Below are 21,655 nucleotides of genomic sequence, written 5' to 3'. Positions count from 1 at the left end.
ACGGTTACAAATCACCAAGGTGAAGTAACTTCCAGTAAATAGGTTAATATGCAAAAGCACCATTCCAATAAATTAGCATGACAAAGGATTGCATCAGCTTTTGTTAGACAAACTCAACCCAATTAAATTATCAATATACTGTACATGAGCAACGCATATATACATCCATGCATGTTCTAAGTGGTTGAAATCCCTAATCACTCGTCAGACAACAGATTTAAAATACAATCGGTTACAAATGTACAATGACAAGCTACTGCATGAGCCGGTACTCAGCCCTCCTTGACTGAGTTTCATTTTCACCTCTCCTTGTGCTGCAGACATTTTCTACTTCGTAAAGAACCATCATTATCCTTCTCTCTTTATAGCCATTTACTGAGCACCAATTTCTTCAAAGGTACCAGTTTTGCTTGGCATTCAAGCCATCATCAGGATCCATTACCAAAGTATTTGTAGATCACTTGGCTTCTATCTCAGGAACCGGTTTTGCTCATGTTATCCTTCAATATCTGCGCTGCAAGTATTAGGAGCTCCACCATCTCAAATCCAGCAGCAAAAACAGAATCTATCTTCTCGTGGCTGGTCTCCCCAGAAACATGACCAGGCTCGTTGCTGAGACTATGATCATTGAATTCAACATCTGCGTCTGCTGACCAACTGATTGGTAGGGAGCTTCCAAGTGCAGTCTTCACTAGTTTTGCCTCATAAATAATGTTGTTGACAGTTTCTGATAGGGTAGTAACCGTTGTACTTCCAGAAGTTACCGACTCTTTGGCCTACACAGTAGATTAAGGCAGAAACACTGAACACATTGACTTCACTATAGATAAATGAATACTGCTAAAACAGCCTAGCTTTCGATGGACAAACATTGTTTCGATGCTAGCAATTGATTAAAGAATATTATATAATGAAAGTTCACCATATAACAAAACAAGAACATCTTAACTTCCATCAGACCTTTGAAAGAGATAGACGAAGCCTGTGAACTGTAGTAGTCAAATGCTCCATACTTCCCATGCTTTCCCTAAGTGTTGCAATTTCAATTTTCATTCTGAGAGGACACGAAACAAGAGGTATAAAAAGGAATTTTGATGTCATATCTTCTAATGTCAGTGAATGAAATCAACAGTGACGCATATGCAAGAACCAAGCACCTATAGTGATGCATCATTCAATTCAAATTTACTCGAAAAACATTCACAAACCTGGCAAACTCCATGCTACTATTGGACCTCCTGTTCCCCTCGATATTTAGGCCACCTTCAGCTTCAATTCCCCTAGAGTCTGGAGGGCCAACCCAACGGCTCAAATATGTTTTCTTCAACAAGCTCTTTAGCCTTCCATCCCTTTCATGAGTAACTGCTTTTCGATCCCCACTTTCAGCAAGCAAATTTTCTCTATTTGTCTCCTGACCAATTCTCCTGCACATTATCATCGGTAGTACTTTCAAAAGTTACTGAAACAACATAAAGGCAATGAAGATAGTATACTCCTTGAAAAAAGAAGATTAGTGATAACATTCTCAATCACCAATCTAAAGATGTTAGGTTCCTTATGTCAGATTCGTAAAGTGTCATATAATCCTACATTTCTCAGTTCAATTTAACATTTGACCCGAACATTCTCTTTTCCCACAAAATTATCACAACTTCTAAATTGTTCATAAAATCTGGTCAATCATATACTATGGCGAATAATTTCTTAACGAGTATGATTTTACACGACTTATTTAATAAATTCCAATATTTAGTCTCATTTTAGGGGGTTTGTTCAAAGGCCCCAGGATATGTTCAAAAAATCACTAGGGAGTAAGGGAAAAATTTTGTGGGCGACTCATAAATTGCTAACTCGTCCAGATAAAGTGGGTCTACTAAGTACTAACTCACATTGGCACATCAAAAGCTCCAAAATAGAAATTTCCAGAACTAAAATTTTTCTACTTATCGTTTCCAGAAATTAATAGTGACAGAAATAACATCATTAATGCCAACATTTTAAACAAAAAAGAAGAAATCTCACTCTTTAAGCTGGTGATAATCCTGCTTCAATTGTGCAAACTCCATTAGAGCTTTTACCTTTTCGTTGGTAACCTGAACCAAAAAGAATAATTGCACAGTTCATCAATGAACCCAAACAACATTACTCTTTTAAGGTAACAACGAAACAGGCAAATAGATCTTTGAACAAAGGCACCAAAAAATTTATGCACATAATGGAATAACAAGGCAAGTGATCCATGAAGGTCACTTACCATCAAAATGCTTACACAATATGCAAATTAATGATACCATCAACAGATAAGGTTTCCTTTGTATTTTCTTTTCTTGAAGAGAAACAACAAAGACCCTAATCCTATTGTTTCCTTATTATGAAATGGAGGTCAGATTTTCAAGTGAGAGTTGTCAAATTAACATGATAGTTAAAGTTCAATCTGTCATATATGTACAGTTCAGTCTTCCATGTGATAATTTATGACTTAGCAGCAAATCGCATACAACCCCCCCGAAGATAATGGCTGGGCAGTTCAGTCTTCCATGTGATAATTTATGACTTAGCAGCAAATTGCATACAACACCCCCCGAGATAATGGCCGGTTAGGTTTAGTTATATTCAGCACATACAAGTAATTCTGACAGACGAGCATTTACAGAAATTACCTGTAGTAAGTTTCTCTGAAGCTCTTCTATTTTTCTTTCAAGAGCAGATCTCACATTTCTGTCCAGTAAATGCCTTTCTTCCTGCTGTGATAAAAGCAATAACGTTGCAACCTGAAAAATATTCATGGTTGAGGGAAAAAAAAAAAAAGGAAGAACAGTAACCACAAATCAGGAGCATTCATGCCAAAGTGTCACGAAAAAGAATTATCAGAGATTTTTCCAGTAGGTTAAAGAAAGCAAAAACCTTATCTTGCAAGGCCTGTGCAAGGGCTTCAGAGGAATCGTTCCCTCGAACTGCCACAAATTCTGATAAGACAGGGCCACTATTCTGCAACCAATATGGAATATATAAGGAACAAGCAAATGTAGAGCACAGAGCAACTCAGTTTATAAGCACCCTCCGAGCTTCTTTTGCCTACTATTATTCTAACTAGAAAACTGAGTCCACCAGCCACAGATTATTATAGCAGAGAGCACTCTCAAGCACTCTAGTGCTTATCTTTGGAGTCATTCAGACTAAAAGTCCACAAAGATGTCTGGTGTCAAGCACCATTGATTGTTAGTACGCAGTTTCCTCCAATTGGGTCAGCGTTGCACCGCCTCTCCTCTCCCAACAGACAATAATATAACTTGAAAACAACACTATGCACAAAAAGATCAGTGGTCATGAGTGTGAGTCGACGTCAAAGTGGGCCAAAAGTCTACCAGTCCTATCATTTCAGATTCTCCTATTAATATGTTCTTGTTTCCATTCAGCCTTTTAGTGTTCATCTAAGACAGAATGACACCTTGCTCTAATCAGACTCTAAGTGTCTCTTCTTAAGACCAGTATAATTTCAATTCAAGCACCACCTTCCTATTTTGAAGGAACTCCTGCATCGCTGTTCAATAAGTAGCTCTACATCATAGTTAATGAACTAGCGGAGATATGTGTTGAAACAACAATATGTAATTATCTCCTATTATTCCCAGCTTCCAAGAAACAAACAACTAACTGGATGTTCATAAGATTACGCAGTAAACTCTACCAATAATATATATTATTAATATGAGAGAGAGAGAGAGAGAGAGAGAGAGAGAGGAAAACAAGCAAGCATGCAGCAAAAACCAGCTATGAACAAACCTTGGATAACAACTGAGGTTCAGCATCAGCATTTTCATGTACATCTTGGCATTCATTTTTGTCTTGCTTTACATCTCCCGGAGGAGGCCCCACCTTTTGTAGTCTGCCCACATCAATTTGCCTACTCTTTTCCTCTATTGCATCACATATTGATTTGATACTAGCCTTTCCCTCATTAAGTAAATTTATTACATGAACTCTATGCTGAGAATGGTAATGATGCAATTCTGCAATTTCATTCTTTATCATTTTATCTGAAATGATCTGCATGTAAGCCACTCAGAGTTAAAGTAAGCAAATAAAACTGATATTGAACCTTTTCTTATTCAAGCATGTACTTACTTTTTTCTTTTCCAATTCACCAACTCTCCTCTTTAAATGATTTTCGATTTCCAAACCCTACATGTCACAGAAAAATACATTTTTGAAAAATATACAAAGAAATTCAGTGTGCAACACAAAGCTTATGGTACAAAGCAAGTTCCTTACCACTTGTAGCCTGTTTCGAAGATTATCTACAGAGTTCCTCATCCTCTCAAGCTCTTCCTCTAATGCACTCTGTCTGAGGATAAGTTACTCAAGTTGCATACAGGACATACAATCTTAATCTAGTTACTTTGACAAAAGTTTTAAATAGATTAATTCAATCTGGAGACTAAAACAGAAGGGCAACGTCCTATTTTGATTCACAAGATGCACAGAGAGAGCACAGTCAATCTATACTACTTTTCTAATCTATGGATTGATTATGCTTTTATGGATTGCCAAGTATTGATATACTAATTCTTATGTTTTATGTGACAAAACAAACTAGAAGATCAACCTGAAAGTTAGCAACAAAAATGAGAGATATACATGTGTCCCATAATCAGGAATCACATGAATCACGAGTTGAGAAGTGAGCTTTCAATTCGATTTAAATATAACCCACAACTTGTGTGAGTAGTTCAACCCAAAAGAAAGGCCTTAATCTATATTAAAGTTGAGACCAAATTTGAGCAACTAGTACAAATAACAGTCTTCTAACAAGAAAAGGAGCGTGCATTGACAAGGTATAGCTTGATACAGAACAGGTAAAGAACAAAGAAAAGCAAAAGAAACTAAACTAAAATTTATGATAACTCAACTTCAATCTTGTATTCCCAATATCAATATGCTGGACTATCATTCAACTACAGAGAGTGGCCTATTTGTATATGCAATCTAAATAATGATACCACAAGTACAACAAAAATATCAATTATACAAGTAAAGAACATACTGCCCCCACTTGATGAAGAAATGGCAACGAACACTACTAACAAAACAAAAAGTAAATAATTAGACTAGTTACTAGTTTTTGGTGTATTCATTAAATAGGTATGTAGGCCACAATTTCCATCATGACTGCTCACAGATTAGTTGTTTTAAGTTGCCTATGTGTTTCCCTTCCCTTCTTGTTTTCAAGGCCCTCAGCAAAGAGATGTCGTACGTTTGGTAATTCTTATGTTACTCCTTTAGATCTACTGTCTCCACTAGCTCAAACTCAGGTTAGAAAGTAACAAGTCTGTGTTGACTGCTAGTTCAACCTCAGATTATATCAAATTTACACCTTCATGATGATAAAAATGAAAACCAGAAGATTATGAAAACTTACAATATATTTAGATGTTGAAGCATCATTGAAACTCCACCATTCTGCAGGATCATGCAAAAGACATGCACATTTTCTGTCCCAACTAGTATCCTGAAATCCCTCGGGAGAATGCTGCCTGATCTCATAAAACTTATCAATTACCTGTTATGAACATAATATCTACTATGAGAAAATAGGAAATAGGAAAAGTCGAAATTGGGAGTACCACTCAACAGAAACGCACTATGCAACAAAGAAACTAATTTGAAGAAACAACTTTAATATAAGTTCTAGCTATACCTTGAGCATATTTAAATCTCTACATAAGCATGAGATATGGTCTCTAACTACAAATTTTGAGAGGAAAGATATCTTGCTGATTCTTTGGGACTGAAAGTACAACTAAATATTAATATCTAATTTTTCAGGTCACGTCATACGAGCACGCATCAGATGTTTCTTAATGAAGACAACTTGTAGTAACACACATTTATAAAATCACCATGTGTCATACTATTCCAGTTTTTTTCCATTGCTATCAACAAAGAGAATATTATCGATACATGGGTAACATGAGAGAGAGAGAGAGAGAGAGAGAGAGAGAGAGAGAGAGAGAACCAAAGGATCACCTTCTTGAAACTTTCATTATGCTCCTCTTGCATTGCTAAATCAGTTTGCAGTTTATCATTAAGTTTTTTCTGCTCAGAACAATCTGCAGCAAGCTCTTCTAACCTGTACACAAATGTGATGCACCTCATCTTGAAAGAACTATTGCATTCACTCGCATTATAGTATCATCTTCGTTTTAGAGGATGCTAAAAACAGCATGACAACTGAAAGAAAATAATGAAAATGCCAAATCACAAGTTCCTAAAGTGACAAGTAGATGCCCGAAATTTAGGGAACAGACAGCCAAACATAACTTTGGAAAGAAAGAAAAAGTACAGCATTTCTATGAGAGATATTTTTCTGTTTTTTTTTTTTTTCCATGAGAGCGTTAACACTTGACTGTTTGTTGAACTTTCAAACAAAAGATCCACATCAGCTCAGTTCAACTTTTTATTTTGTAAAATTACTGCTTATAATCAATTCTCCATTCATGAAAGGATGATAGATACCTCTTCTCTATATCGCATAGTTTCTTTGACATAAGCTCCTCTTTCTCCCTAGCCTTCTCAGCCTGTGATAAGAAATGTAACATCTTTAAAACTTTTAATTTTTTTAATATTTCATGCAGGAAATCACTTAATTAGTGTTATACATGTAGCAAATAAGCTTAAAAGAATGGTGGTTGCCATAACCTCCATTATTGAATGATCTCGTTCAGCAAAAGCTGCAGCTACACAGCCCTGGAAAAACTTAAGCTGCTTCTCTGCTTCCACATTCTGGGCAAGAAATTCAACAAATCAGACCCAAGAATACAACAATGAAAGTAATTTGCATTAAATTCCATTATAAATAAGAAACGATTCTTATTTCTCTGAAAGATTCTGCTAGATATTGGGATGCAAAAGAGGATGCCATTATCATTTAATTTTCTCTTTAGATAAGAAAAGAAAGCCAGCGTTTCTCTCCTGTGACATTACTGTTCTTGTTATTGTTTGAACTCTTTTTTAACTTTCATCTTTACCAAATTTCATTAAATTGGATAGCGAATGCAGATGTTTGGTTACATTACAATGCAAAGTCTAGCTAAAGGAGTAAGGAAGGTAGGGGGTGGGAAGGAGAGTGGGAAGGGATGGTAGGAGAGAGAGAGAGAGAGAGAGAGAGAGAGAGAGAGAGAGACACACACACACACACACACACAGACAGACAGACAGACAGACCTACCTTTGCCACCTCTGCACTATGAAGATCAGCTAACTGGCCCTGGAGGTAGAAAGCACATGTATCAGCTTCCATAAGCAGGTTACACAAGTGAAGAAAGTTAAAGTACTCACTTTGATTCTGTAAGTCTCTGAAAGCTCCTCTTGAAGATTCACATTATCTCTAGTGCAAGCAGCTAGCTTCTTTTTCAAGTTTTCAATCTCCTGCTCCAAGCCAGCTGTCCTAATAGGCATTAAATTTTAATGCAAAACATATTTAATGTTTTCTTGATAATACCACCCCACGGGCCATGGGTGACAAATTTCCCTTTCCCGCCTGTCAATAAAAAGAAGAGGAAAATGCAAGGGAAAAGAACTGGATCATATGGGTAGGTAGGAAAATTATACCTTTGAAAATGCATCTTAGTAGCCACAACAAGGTAGCTTGGTCCAGCTTGTTGCATACACAACTGTTCAATGTCTTTGCGTAATTCATCACGCTCTGAAAAACATTACAATCCACATATTTTATCTTACATGTGAGTATAGACTTGACACTGGAATACAAGTCAAGGTCACAAACTGAACAGCATTGTTTACAGAAGCACAATTATATACTTGACGTGCAGCATTGCCATCTTCCAAGAGTTGACAAGTCTTATTATTTTGCAAAATAATTTTTTTTTTCTAAAGTGCATGCCAAAGAAAGAAAGAGAACGTATAAAAGCAGGTTTCAGACTGGGTTTTGGGAAAATTATGCAACTAGCTAGTACTGCTTGGTTATATCTTGGCAGTCAAGGTGCACCCAATACAAGTCAACAATGATTGAAAACATAACAGATTTCCTGTTATACATTGCATCACTCTAAAGTTGACAATTAAAGTGCTCGGTTAAAAGTAAGAGAAAGAAGATACACATGATATGCCTATAAATCAGGAAAACAGGAGAAGAGAGATTATTCTTTCCACTTCATCGTATTAGCTATAATACTCCAGTTGGTAAATCGATTTCTTCAAGTTTCGAAATGGGAATTATGGAAGTGATGCGACACCCTGATTTCTTTTTCATTACATTGAAACCTTAATAGACTACAAACTAATCCCTTCAGCCAAATTGTAGTTTTCTTACAAAAATCACTTAATATCCCCACATTTCGTTTCATGCAAGGTTTTTAGTGAAACAACCAAGTTGTCTGCTTCCAAAGTCGTACTAGTATTACCGTGAACCTGCACATGCTTGCATCGAACACCAAGACTGACATCCCAAACTTGTAACTTTGACATGGTTATGTTTTCAGAAGCCTATTCAAAGATGTAAGGAGGCTTCTTGCTACCAGAACCAGCAACACACCAACCTGCCATCCTGACCAAGCTAAACAGCTTTCGGTCCGATCCGTCATCCTTTTAACACACTTCAAGATGAACCTAATACTCATCTAATACCCACAACATCAACTCCCTAAAACCCATATTTATGCTTCTTTCAAGTCAATAAATTTACAAAACCAATTTTGAATTTTGCTTAATATATTGAGATTGGAGACCCAATAAATAGCACATACCTTGCTCCAGCTGATGAATGCGAGCCATCAAGGATTCCTTGTCGCTTGAATTTTCATCCATTGTCTTAAACAGAAACTGTGTCACGAAGTAAAAACCCATTAACACCAAGCAACAGAATTCAACATAGCCAAACAATTCGCACACTTCCTTCTTTTGGATTGAGGTCATTCACAGAATATATGATTCCAAAGTAGAAACAACTACGTTTCACAAGTTAGGTTTTGCAGAACCAGAATTCAACAAAATTAATAACAAAGCTCCATAATTTCATTTATATTATCAGTTCCATCATAAAACAAACATTTAAAATTGAAGGGTTTAGGTTTGTGGGTTGACAAAGAAATGGAAAAAAAAAAAAACACTATTTTTCTTTTCGTTTACCTGAAAATGGTTATAAGAACGACGAGAACAGCTTCAGACAGAAATCAGAATCAGGTTCAACAGGAGAAAGAAGTTTGCTTTCGTTTGCTTTGCTAGCTTGCTGCAAGAAACTCCGAATTGTTCCTATTGGCTAGAAGCCTGGAATCTAACGGGCCGAGGGGGGCGGTTGTTTTTTTTTCTTTTTTTTTTAAAAGCTGTTGTGTAGTATTTTTGCTTCTTGTATATGTATTTTAAATTTTTTTAGTTTATTTTTAGGATTTCATCATAAAAAAGAATTAAGTATAAAATTAATAATTTTATAAATAAACTTTTTTTGAATTAATTTTGCACCTTTTGCTACCTTTTATGGAGAAATAACCAGAGTGCCTGATAAAATAATTAAATAATTAACCAAAGCGCCTTTTGTACAAAGAGGATCAAAAAATAAAATTTCCAACACTAAAAACTTGGACATGAAAATCCAATCCGGGAAAAAAACATTAAAAACTTAGATATGAAAGGATAAGTAAATTATTTTCCATGTTATATAAATAGAAATAAAATAAAATTGTTCTTTTCTTTTTAAGGGGAAAAAAAAAAGATAACTAATGTTTATTCTTGGCCTGGAAAAAGAAAGAAAAAACTCATGGGAATGGTCGATATATTGTTGCTGTTGTGCTTGTAAAGGAGATAGACTCCATGTGCTTTTTAAGGAAGCAAAAGCATTTGTAATTTTTTCATGAAAATTTCAATATTTTTATAATAAAAGCGCTTTTCCAAACAGGCCCTCACTTTTCCAAACAGGCCCTCATTCACGGGGGAATTTTGCACTTAACCCTCTCAAATGTTATACATATCACAAGGAAAAAATGGCTTACCATTTCTATATTTTGTTGTTGAGAAGAAAATCTCATAAAACTATTTTTTCCTTTCCGCTCAACAGAATCTTAAATTTGAATCTCCCCTCCGCCATTGATAAAAAAATATAAATAAATAAAAAATACAGTGTCGGTAAAATAAATGCCATATATATTCCAAGTTCCATCTGTCCATTTCCGGCAGTCACAATTTACATAGAAGCTCAAAACGAAGGGGGCAGAACTGTCATTGGGTCAGAGTGAACAGTTTGATCCAAAGCATATACATGTATAAATTAACTCAACTAATGACAGCTACCTCCACTTCTATCTTGAAGGCCCAGAAAAACAAGTCAAAATAAGACAATTACAAAACATACATCCAGTTAAAACTAAAAACTTTTCTATCCCGCTATGAGTTCTAGTTTCTGCATTTGAAATTTCTAAAAGGAAATGAACTACAACCAAGAACCAGATGGGGTCTCAATACTTACTGCCTACAATGAAGCTAATCAACATACAAACTACGAATCCACCTGTGTCGGCCAGTAGAGGTGAATTTGGAATCTATCTCGCACTGCCAAAACGGCCTTGACATAATCTACAAATTACAATAAAACAATGTGTCGATCCCGAGAAACTTCTGGTTCATAGCTCTAGCCTTATCTGAACAATCAAGGTCGATTCATCTGCAGCATATGTTTACAGGAAAAATTATATTAAATTCAAAAGCTTCATAATCTCTGTGTGTGTGTGTGTGTGTGTGTGTGTGTGTGTGAGAGAGAGAGAGAGAGAGAGAGAGATGGCAGTTAGGCATGCGTGACCTCATTATATTGGTTAAACTAAAAATTATTGCCCAACTAGACTCAAAGCCAGATATACCCCCAACTACTTTTATAAGGACATTTACACTTCTCTTATCAAACAACAAAGTTCAAATGCGCGCATATTAGAATTTAGAAGCGTCCACAAACACATGTTATGTGTGCAACGTGGTTGGAGTTCAGGTAGGAAGAGAGAGGTTTTGTGCAGGGAAGGAGACTGAAGTGGTTGAGAAAGAGATACCGAGTAGAAGTTGAACAGAAAAACTAAGGTAATGTATAATCATCATACTAACTTGTTTAACAACAAAGGGGAGTTACAATTGTGAGACTAGTCATTGTCGTTTTGCCAGAAGTAAGCACTTCAACTCAAGCCAAGACAATAAATTCACTGTAAAAGATAAAATACCATCTGAACTTTACCATCTTCGCGGAATTTCTTCCTTTTAGCGTCTTCATTGCCGCGTCTGCAAACGCCTGCGCCGCATCAGCATCAGCTTCTGCAGCCTCAGCTTCCCGAGCTGCCTCCTCAGCTTCTGCAATGGCAGCTTCGGCTTCTTCAACTGCTCGAGCAGCAGCTGCAGCAGCCTCTCGTGGGGTCATCGTCCTCATCTTTGCAAGCTCTAAATCAATCTGCGCTTTCATAAGCACGGTGGCATCATCCTTATCGAATTTTGGAGAAACCATCTGTCTTCCCTCGAAGGGATACATTGAGGAATTTCTTCTTTTTTCAGAAAACGCTGGAGTAGGTGCAATCCTGTATCTGCGTTTTACCTGTGAAAACAAAAAAACATACTAGAAATTAAATCAAACTCGAATCAGTCAAACCCCTATACTGAACATAACCAACAGAAGCTCTGTCAACCACATTCAATTTCAGGTGTATGATGAGTGTATGTAAACCCAGGGCAACAAATCTTGAGGAATATCATGTTATAAGTAGTGTTCTTTATTTATTTTAATTAAAGAAAATCCCAATTGAAACACACGAACAAAATAATATTGTAGACTAAGTAAATCAGATATCATCCAAGTACCAGTAAGTATTAAATATAATAATATCCATGATATTACTCTTTCTAGCAAGAATGAATATTAGACACAATATTTTTGGATCGTCATCAAAACTTCCATCTTTTTAGATCGTCCATATTTCCATCAAGATCCATATTCAATATGAGATATGACCATATATAAATCATATTTATAACTGATAAGCAAAAAGTGGCATTACTTTTCCATTTTTGTCCAATGATGCCTAAACAATGCGATGAAATAACAAATCATTGACAAACTCTCTTGAAGCTATGTTTCATAAATCATGTCTTAACACCTTCATTTACTTATCTAAAAGTTGGTCTAATATCCTCTCTCACAAATAGGTAGATATACACGGCATGGCACACATCTGATGATTTTAATAAAGCTTTAATGTGGAATGAATTAAAATTTTACAACAAATTCAATCACCCATATCAACAGCACATTCAAAGCTTGGAGAACAATAAGCCATCAAAGGAAAGCTGCTTCTTTTTGGTTTATCTGTACTATATCTAAGAAAAACTAAGGTACAAACTCCGTCAGTACACTACCAAGAAAAAATAAACCAAGTCTGGATTGCCAACATTCAAAAATGGATCACTAAAGAGAGAAATAATAAATATAGGAATAAAACAATGATATCAGAATCCAACATGAATATATTAAGCCCTTGTGGAACCAATATCATGGAAGCACTACAGAAACGCTGAGATCGGACTGAAATCCTTATCATGAAAACCTAAACCCTAATCACAGTTTAACAAAAGGGGGAAAAATTGGAGTAGGCAATATAAGGAAAGAGAGAGTGGAATGTAGGGAAAAGCAAAATACCGACTTGAATCTCTTCGACCATCACCCCAAAGCAAGAGCTTTGTGATCTCTCTCAAGCTTAGTTTTTCGGCCTTGTCCCCAAATTGAACAATGAAAACACGAAGGGGAGGGGGGCCAACTACGTAAAAAAAGGAAAAATGGACCAGGAAAAGCAGGACAATAAAGGAGAGATAACATACCAGTTTAAATTGCTATCTGTTGACTCAAAAAATAAAGTTATTGATCCAAGGTGTCTAGATAGCGATTTAATCAGATATAGAAAAAGTCCGAAAGATTAGTGGAAACTAGAACACGTTAAACTATTTTTCTTGATTTTTGAAAAGGAAAAAAAAAAGAATATAGGAACCCCACAGCCATAAAAACGGAATTCAGCTCTCTACACCATTAGGAGTTGAAGCAGACAACCTGAACCAAGGGGCAAAGGTACTACTGTACTACATGGGCCATAACAGTTTTAGAAGTTGCACTTTATCATGTGCCCAAACAGATTGACTGGTTAAAGAAAGATAAAATCTAGGATGACTGCAATACTGTTTAAATATTTGATCCTCTAAACCTCATTAATTAATTCCGACAATCACCTTTAAGGAAATTTCAACCAGAACAACTAATCATTAATTAAAATTGTGTTCCTTTCTTTCATGTAGAGAGTAAATGGACATAGCTCTTAATATTATTAAAATAATACAAATTATTAATATCACGTGGGGCCTTGTAGCTCCAGTGGTAGTGAGAATTTACTCCTGCAACGAAGGGACCTTCCATCCCCCTTTGGCCTCATTAATATTATTATTGTTCTTCTTATTCTTATTAACCAGAACTTTTTAGTAGTCCACAACCACAACCAAGGCCAACCATCCCATTCCAAAGAATAAATTACTGTTTAACCAAATACACAATTGGTTAAAAGTGTTCTATAATGCAAAGTAAGCAGAAAGCATTCACACATTCCAGTATGATGATAAACCTTGGGAAACCTAATTTTTTTATGCATGAGGCAATTTTATCCATTTTAGTCCCACTTGTTTGTAAGTTCATAAAAATGGCAAGTCCGTGCACATTAAGAAGTCATTAATTATTCATTTCACAAAAACCACATAATCTAACACCAATAAAAATCATAAAGGCTATATATACAGGTCATTTTTTTGAGATTATTAGACTACATAATATATTTACCTTAATCAGTTTACGGCTTGACGTCAAGTATTTTAATTTCGCAGACAATAGCCTCTTGAAGTCTGGAGGAGCCCAATATTGTTCCTACCAAACCAAAACTCTCAGGATGAGCAGATAACCAAATAATAGCTAGAAAATAATGCTAGCAATTATATAACTCTAAAGCATTAAAATAACAAATAAGAACTATTAGATATACCCTATGTACAGACAGTAGGTACATAGCATGATTATTGATGAGATGAAATTAATTATTGATCTTATTCAGCTGTATTTAGAAAATTATGATTAAAAACCTATTCGATTTCACATACCATATAATTGGAGTGTATAACCTTGGGATGATACGCAATTACATATCAGTGAACCCAGAGATAATGTTACTGATTCAGTGTCGTAAAAAGTCAACTTGCATTTTTGTTTAGGAGGGGGAGGGGGTTTGCAATGCACTGGCATAAACTCCTTTTCATAACCACTTCTATAAAAGGCTAGGCTATTATACGGGGGGTTTACATTACAAATTACATTAGCCTATGGCCATAAGATGAAATTGAACATTCATAATTGTTATAAGGAGGCTTGAAAGACAGGTTCCCTGCGTTCATTTCTGGTGGATAAGGTGTCTTCTTGTAGGGATTAAACAGCAGACCAACCACTATTTAAATTTTTGTTCTTTTCAATTTCTTTAAATATTGGAACCCAAGAGAGCATGGCAAAGCCAATTCCATAATGTTGCATAGGCTTATCAATGAAAATAGAATGCCCACTTGTCTTGAACCATGATATGACTGAAAACTGTCAATCTCCAAAACCAATCAATCAATTGCTATTCGGCTTAAATTACATTCACCATTCAATACTTTTTTCTAGAATCCCTCAAAAAAAAAAAGGAGAAAAATATCCTCAAGGAATCACAAAGAACATACAAAGAATGAAAGAATAAAAAACATAAGAGTAATGGAAACAATTTAAAGCTAAATGTCCGCACCCCAAAAAGATGTGTTTAATCAAGGATGTCTGTATATTTTACAGAGCCTCCCCTGCAAGGGACGATGAAGAGCAGATTCCAGGGCGTTATCTTCTTAATATATATATTCCTTCTTTTTCTTTTTAACTACTGCGGCTAGTAATTGTTTTTTATGGAACCCTGATCCTTTCTAGAACAGCAGTGAGGATGGCATATATGCCAAAAGCCCCTTATGAGCGAAAATGCAACTTGAACTCAAGTATTAAAAAAAAATACAATAAACACCTTTAAAATGATTCACTATGAAAACCTTAGCTGACTGAGCACACTGAAACACATCACTGTCATCTCAACCTCTCACTTATGTTGTGAAGTTTTTCAACTTCATGAAATATTTATACAATCAATCAATTGTGTGACAGGATTGAAGTGGAACGTGTCATAGAAATAGCAAGCCAATTCAAAATACCACAGATTTTGTTTGTTGGACATAGAAGGCTACCTCTATATATGCTGCAATAGTCGTTTTATTAGAACCACCAGGCTCCTTCAAGCTAGTTATAGCTTCCGTGATAAGATTGTCCAGCCTACAAGCATGAACAGAAATTAACTCTCAAACATACAGCATAGTTTAAAAAGAAAAACACGAAATACAATAGAACTGTCTAACCTCACAATGGATCTTTTTGGACCAGAAGTTTGCTGTGTATCACTGGAAAATGCAATTGGCTTAGCATCCATGACATCTTCATCGCTTTGAACAACAGTACTGAGAGCCATAGAGTTTTCTTCCTGTTTAGGGACCGGATGCATTCTTCTAACTGCTGTCTTAGCCTTCTCTCGGGAGCCCCATCCATTTGCCATGACACTCATATTTCTCCACTTATCCTATCCACCATCAAAACGAAAAAATTATAAACTATTCACTGAAGCATAGTCTAGCAAAACCGTCAATTTTAATAATCTATAAAGAATTGATCAGAGTATCGCCAAACCTCATATCTGATATCATGAATACTATAAATGCACTGGCTAAACCTATTGATGGTCGGGGCGAAATTTCGAACTTAGAACAAGCATGAAGAAATTAATGATACTTCTTAACAAGTAGTAGTGTTAAAAGAACCCTACCTTAAGATCTACATTTGAACGAGAATACAGGACGCCACTATATTCTGGATCTTTAAGTATGGTTCGCCACTTTCCTGCCCCATGTTTAACAACTCCAGCTTTAAGGGCTGCTTCTTCTTCTGCTGTCCATTTCTGCTTTGGAGCACCCATAAAGAGTAGAACAAAAAACCTCCACCAGAGAATCAATCTGCAGATTAGTGGTCTAGATTAGAACATGCACTCAAGCACAAACTTCAAACATTAATAAATTATTAAAACTAACAAAAAAACAACACTCAACATTTATAATCAAAACTGAAAATCAATGCAAAATTCTATAGGGACTAAGATAACTGAATAAAAAATTTCAGCTACTGAGTTTTGCAAAACATAGTTTGCATAAGGATCTAGATTTGAAATGCAACAATTTGAAATTGTGTGAAGAAATATAAAACAAAGAAGGAGTTTCATCCATTGTTCCACTTTCAGTTTCTTTTTCTTTTTGTTCAATTTCATATAACTGGATTCATTACGAGCTGTTTTAAGATCACAGGGATGTCCTATAAGACTCTTTTATTGACAATTAGCATCTATTTTACTCTCAGTTCAGTAAAGTTTACCTCAACTCGGTAGTACTCAAATGTCCAAACAACAGTTATCTATAATTCTCGAAAATGAAAACAAGAATTTTATAATTTAATTGCGTAATATCATCATGAAAAAACCGAATCCTTCATATATAATTCAAAAAAGAAAAAGCCAACCCTAAAATCCTCCACCGGGAAAATTCAATGGCTGAACCTGAAACTCCATTTCATACAACCCAGTAACCCTAAAATCCCTAACAATTAATAACCAAAAGGGAAATCCAATACAATTCCATTTTCCTCTAAAATATTTATAAAAATGTTCAAATCACCTCGAATTTCATAAATACACAAAACAAAGAGTCGAAATTACATGAACGAAAGGAAAAAAAAGTAATCAGGAAAGGAAAATTACCAGATAAGCCAAAATGACGGTGAATGCTTTAAAATTTCTTCGTCGTCGAGGTCTATTTTTATCGGGTTTTCATTTTATTTTGATTTGCGGTTTTTTTTTTAATTTGGTGTTTTGGGCTCTGAGATTTGAAATTCAGTTCGATGTCGGGGAAGGTGAAGGCATGGTTGCTCTCTGGCGCTCTTTCCTGTCCACCTGGGATTTTTTGCGGATCGACACGAAAAATCTGTTTCAGGCCTTGCTGGCCAAAAGTAACATTGAATTTCCGTTCAACTTGACTATCCTGGTGACATGTATTACAACGGTACACGCATGTGGGGTCCAGGGAGGCTTGCCTGTTGCACGAAAATTAGGGCATTCGAAACTTTTCCATACCTTTTTTAATCAACGGGTGTAGAGATTCGAACTTGAAACTTATTCGACATGTGCAATTTGAAATACCGTTACACTTAGGGTTATTTCAATACATGGAATTTGAAATACCGTTAGGGTTTATAATTTATTTGGAGTTCAGAGTTTAAGGTTTAGGGTTCATAGATAGAATTAGGGTTTAGAGTTAGGGATTAAGGAAAGGCCAATTTTGATGGAAACCCTAATCCTAACCCTTAAACTACATATTCTAAATCTTACAACCTGAACCCTAAGCTCTAAACATTAAACCCCTAAACATGAATATAGTTATATTATACATGCATAAATTACAAATAAGGTGCATCTGAGATTTCGCTAACTTGTATTATTACCCTTTGAGAAGAAGAAAAAAAACAGTGCAAGGGAAGCGGTGGGAAACAACAATTTTGGTTCCTAGCTTGATCTCGTTTTCAATTTGATCCATATAATTTTAATTGTTTTAGTCCATTTTATGTAGTTTAATGTTACGATAATTCATATAATTTAATGTTACGGTAATTCATATAATTTAATGTTACGGTAATTCAATAATTTAATGTTGCAATAGAGTCACATGTAAAATCATGTGCATTGTTAAGAGGCATAAACAAACTATCATTTTCCGCGAGATGATGCAACTTATGAATCCATTAGTGAGTTATGGTTGATAATTATCTAAAATGAATTCGCAGATGGTGAAGATGCTAATGTAAATAGGGAACATATTGGTCATGTTAGTGTCGAGGAAACAGGAAACTATTATTCTTTTTCATTTCTTCATATATGGAATGATGTGTATTCTTGGAAAACTACAGATTTTTTTTTTCTTGCTAACATTTAGTTGGTTTTTTTTAGAATGAGTATTAATCATAAATTTCCAATTAAAAGATATGAGGATAAGCTCAAACATGCCATGTTAGTGCGAAGTCATCACAAACCAGAAATGACAAGATCCGTACCAACATAATACAACTCAATTGCTATATACACGAATATATGAATCCTTCCGTGGATATATTAGTTGGCATTCATATGAATGTGTATTTTTGTTAGATTTTTACCTCTTCAATGTCTATTTTTGTTAGAAATTTTACCTCTTGAGTGTCTGGGAAAAGAAGGAAAGATTTTTATTTGTTATTTTTGAAATGAGAAAGATGGAGGCATCGATCGATCTTAGACCTAACCCTTTCTAGCTATCCTCCCTCACGAGGGGTAGAGTCATGTTTTGACATGACATAACTTAATCCTAAAGGTCTGAAAGGAAATATATTGGATTGCCTCAAGATTATCTCCTACGTGATCGAAACTGAATGCACTTGGTGCAAAGGGAGAATTTGGTCCACTTTTTCACTGTGATGCCACCCCATGTGCGAAAGGAAATATATTTGACATACACCTTCTTATGGGTTGTTACCTCTTGAACAATTCTAGTCATCCTGGGATGAAAACGTACATATCTTCTACACGTTCTTCATTCTGGGTTTTTACATCTTGAACGATTCTAGTTATTGTTGGATGACAAAGCATATAGCTTCAACATATCCTTCATATCTGTTTGCTGACAAATTAGCTTCATTTTTGAACTCTTTTACAAATAGACTTGTTTTTGTCGAACTAATTCTTGATCAATTGCTTCAATTGAACCAAAATTCCACCCCAAAACACCCAATTGTGGTATTACAAATTTGACAACTGGCCACTCTGGCTTTTCTCCCTCTATTTCCTTTTTTTAATTCTTTAAATGTCTTTGATTTGATGCAAGATTCCATGCCAACCTCCTGAAACTAAAAAATACAAGCCTTTCACAAAGCATCAAATCCAACATATTCCTTAGCTCGGAGGTAATATTCCTCCCGCGTTTTATGATCCCAAAGAACAAAATCCAACCCTTCACCTCAAACAACCCAACAAAGCCAAAATTCAAGCTGGGAAGGACCTCACTTTCGCCCATATTTTTCTATATGTCAGACAACCATTTCTCATGTATGGACTTGTCAAACATGGGAAAACAATTGATTTTCCATCCCTAAACCTCTTTTACCATAAACCAAACGGAGCCTAAAAGCTTCCAAAATCATATAGTTGTACAAAGTAAAATGCTTCTCCCCTTACTATATAAGTATGAGCTTGTTTATAGTCTTGCCAATAGCAATGTGACGTGTGTGCGTAAGTTTTTCTTTTTGTATTTTGGATGAATTATTTTTGTATATGTATCGAACTTCGCAGGAATGGGTAATATCTCCTTACAGGGAATGAGGGAAGCATCTTTGTCCGAATGTACTCCCACCACAAAGAACCTCAAAATCTCCCACTACTTTTGCCTTCATCCCCAATGCTTCCAACCCAAAAGAAACATTTTCATCAAATTTTGATAATAACATAATTGCACATAAGAAAATGCAAGCAAGAACCAATGTGAGTGTGACCTTTTCAAGCAGAAGTTCATATCATTTATGAAAATAAACCGTCAAATAAAAATGAAAAACAAAAACTACACAAATGTAACAGATAGATATAAATTTGACAATCCGATAAGGGAATCAAATTTTGTGCGTCATCCAATCAAATAGGCTTCAATTTCATGTTTGATCCACAGCTCCCTTCAAAAGCAAGCATCCAGCAGACAGCAACAGCACAGAGCAGCCAAACTGCAGCATTTCATGCAATTGAAAAACATATCAGACAACCCCTCTTAAAAATCGAACACCATTTGGTACTTATATTCAGAAACGAACAATCGTTGTCGTTTGTGCGACCTTAAACACATCGAAAAAAGAGAAAGACAAATCAAAATGACTACATTACCCACTGCTCTGGTGGCATGGAAAGGGTAATTTTGGGATCCTGGCTCCTGGCCAAGACTAGGACTATTCATGTGAACCTATCTTTCTAGGGAAGCGTGCAATACATGTTTGACTGTTAAGTCTCAACGACCGAGTTGACTCGCGCCAAACTCAGCTAGACCAACTCAGATAAACCCAGATCTGAGTCAACATCCAACTCAGTTTCACAAATTTTACAAAAACAATAAGGCAGTCCCCTTTCATTCAAATTCAATTATCATTTGTATACAAAAGAGACAAAAAGAGAGGACAAAATTACATACCAGCCCTCCATACAGCCAGTGCTACTGCTCTTGTTGTTGAGGGGGAGGCTGGGCATACTGAGGGGCATAGGGAGGAGGGTACTGTTGAGGGTAGCCCTGAGGTGGAGGGTATCCCTGTTGAGGATATCCCTGAGGGGGATATCCCGCTGGTGGATAAGCATCCTTGGGATATCCTTCCGGTGGATAACCTATTCCATGACAATTTAAACCCACAAAAGTGAATTAAAACCCAAAATCAGAACAAAAACCATTTCACAAAATTCAAAATTTAATTAAATTCTTCAAGCTTTTACATAGATCTGAACAAAATCAAGAAAAAAAAATTATCAGGAAAAGAAGATGTGACTTGCTTGCTTACCTTGAGGTGGAGGAACACCAACAGGAGGCTGTTGCTGGTTGTAATAACTCATTCTTGGTGGTGTTCTTGATGGATTGCTGTAGCAAATTAAGCCCAGAAACTCAGAAAAGATCTGATCTTTTTTTTTCTTTTCTTGTGCTTGCTCTTTTTGTTATGGAGGAGTTGAGAGAAGTTAATAGTGGGTGGAGAGTCAGAGAGAGACAGAGGTGTGGAGTGGACAGGCTGGATGTGCGAGTGGGGATTCGTTCTAAATACGTTGTTTGGTCTTTTTTTAATGAAATAAAATAAGAATAAGAAGGGCAGCAAAGGATGAATGCGACGTCGGAGTTGTTAACAAAGAGAGGTTTGTTTCTCTGACCAAAGAAAAAAAAGGAGTTTTGTTTCTACCAATATTCAAATTGAAGGAAGGTTTGTTTAAAGTTAAACTAACCTGCACTAGTAACTTGCCGCCTTCTTTTATTATTTATTATTATTTTAATACAAACGATAAACTAAATTACGATAAATTATAGAATTTTAAATTAGGGTTTTTCATACACATTACTGGTATGCAAGTAAAGTCATTTTTCATTGGATTGAACCTTGTTGGAGCCTGTTTTTTTATTTTGTTAAAACAAGAAAAAAAGAAACAAAAGTAATTTATTTTTACAGTGAATGTGAAAATTAAATTAGGTGAGGTAAATTTGATACTATATATTAACAGTCACAAATTGAAAAGGGTTTAAGAGCATCCACAGGGGGGTGTATTTTTGGGAGTGTAAAACCACTTTTACATCTCATTTACACTTCCGGGGGGTGTAAATACGTTTTTTGCTCTAATGAGAAACGATGTAAATCTAATATATATAATTGATTTGCTCCATTTTTCCT

The 21,655-nt window shown here is 35.6% G+C and overlaps 2 protein-coding genes across 7 annotated transcripts; both read right to left on the bottom strand.

Moving 5' to 3' along the window:
• Window positions 1-98: 98 nt before the first annotated feature.
• Window positions 99-9,340, bottom strand: MEE13 (myosin heavy chain-like protein). Of its 3 annotated transcripts, none has more exons than XM_008238083.3 (18): window positions 9,148-9,340; window positions 8,766-8,841; window positions 7,612-7,705; window positions 7,339-7,447; window positions 7,229-7,267; window positions 6,700-6,783; window positions 6,517-6,578; window positions 6,028-6,130; window positions 5,420-5,560; window positions 4,273-4,341; window positions 4,126-4,182; window positions 3,784-4,047; window positions 2,905-2,988; window positions 2,661-2,771; window positions 2,023-2,093; window positions 1,209-1,424; window positions 961-1,054; window positions 99-776 (listed from the first exon to the last, which is right to left on the bottom strand). In XM_008238083.3, the coding sequence occupies exons 2-18, from the start codon at window positions 8,824-8,826 to the stop codon at window positions 474-476; spliced, it is 1,962 nt and encodes a 653-aa protein (XP_008236305.2). In that variant the 5' UTR covers window positions 8,827-8,841; window positions 9,148-9,340; the 3' UTR covers window positions 99-473. The 3 variants fall into 3 exon arrangements, with proteins under 3 accessions (XP_008236305.2, XP_088910598.1, XP_088910599.1); XM_089054472.1 differs by having other exon boundaries at window positions 7,339-7,442; window positions 9,148-9,338; XM_089054473.1 differs by lacking the exons at window positions 7,339-7,447; window positions 7,612-7,705; window positions 8,766-8,841; window positions 9,148-9,340 and having other exon boundaries at window positions 7,225-7,259.
• Window positions 9,341-10,138: 798 nt separating this feature from the next.
• On the bottom strand, window positions 10,139-17,193 carry TRB1 (telomere repeat binding factor 1). 4 transcript variants are annotated; one of them, XM_008238081.3, is made up of 8 exons: window positions 16,935-17,191; window positions 16,553-16,591; window positions 15,954-16,140; window positions 15,493-15,710; window positions 15,325-15,409; window positions 13,856-13,939; window positions 11,228-11,578; window positions 10,139-10,672 (listed from the first exon to the last, which is right to left on the bottom strand). In XM_008238081.3, exons 3-8 carry the CDS (start codon window positions 16,101-16,103, stop codon window positions 10,658-10,660), a joined length of 903 nt encoding a protein of 300 aa, XP_008236303.1. In that variant the 5' UTR covers window positions 16,104-16,140; window positions 16,553-16,591; window positions 16,935-17,191; the 3' UTR covers window positions 10,139-10,657. The 4 variants fall into 4 exon arrangements, with proteins under 4 accessions (XP_008236303.1, XP_088910700.1, XP_008236304.1 ...); XM_089054574.1 differs by lacking the exon at window positions 16,553-16,591 and having other exon boundaries at window positions 11,214-11,578; window positions 16,935-17,193; XM_008238082.3 differs by lacking the exon at window positions 16,553-16,591 and having other exon boundaries at window positions 16,935-17,193.
• Window positions 17,194-21,655: the final 4,462 nt, after the last annotated feature.

This window comes from Prunus mume, linkage group LG6 (genome assembly GCF_029339155.1).
Source record: "Prunus mume cultivar Tortuosa linkage group LG6, ASM2933915v1, whole genome shotgun sequence".
NCBI classification, from domain to species: Eukaryota; Viridiplantae; Streptophyta; class Magnoliopsida; order Rosales; family Rosaceae; genus Prunus; species Prunus mume.
The sequence above is the reverse complement of the archived record's forward strand: the minus strand, read 5'-3'. Positions and strand labels throughout refer to the sequence as shown.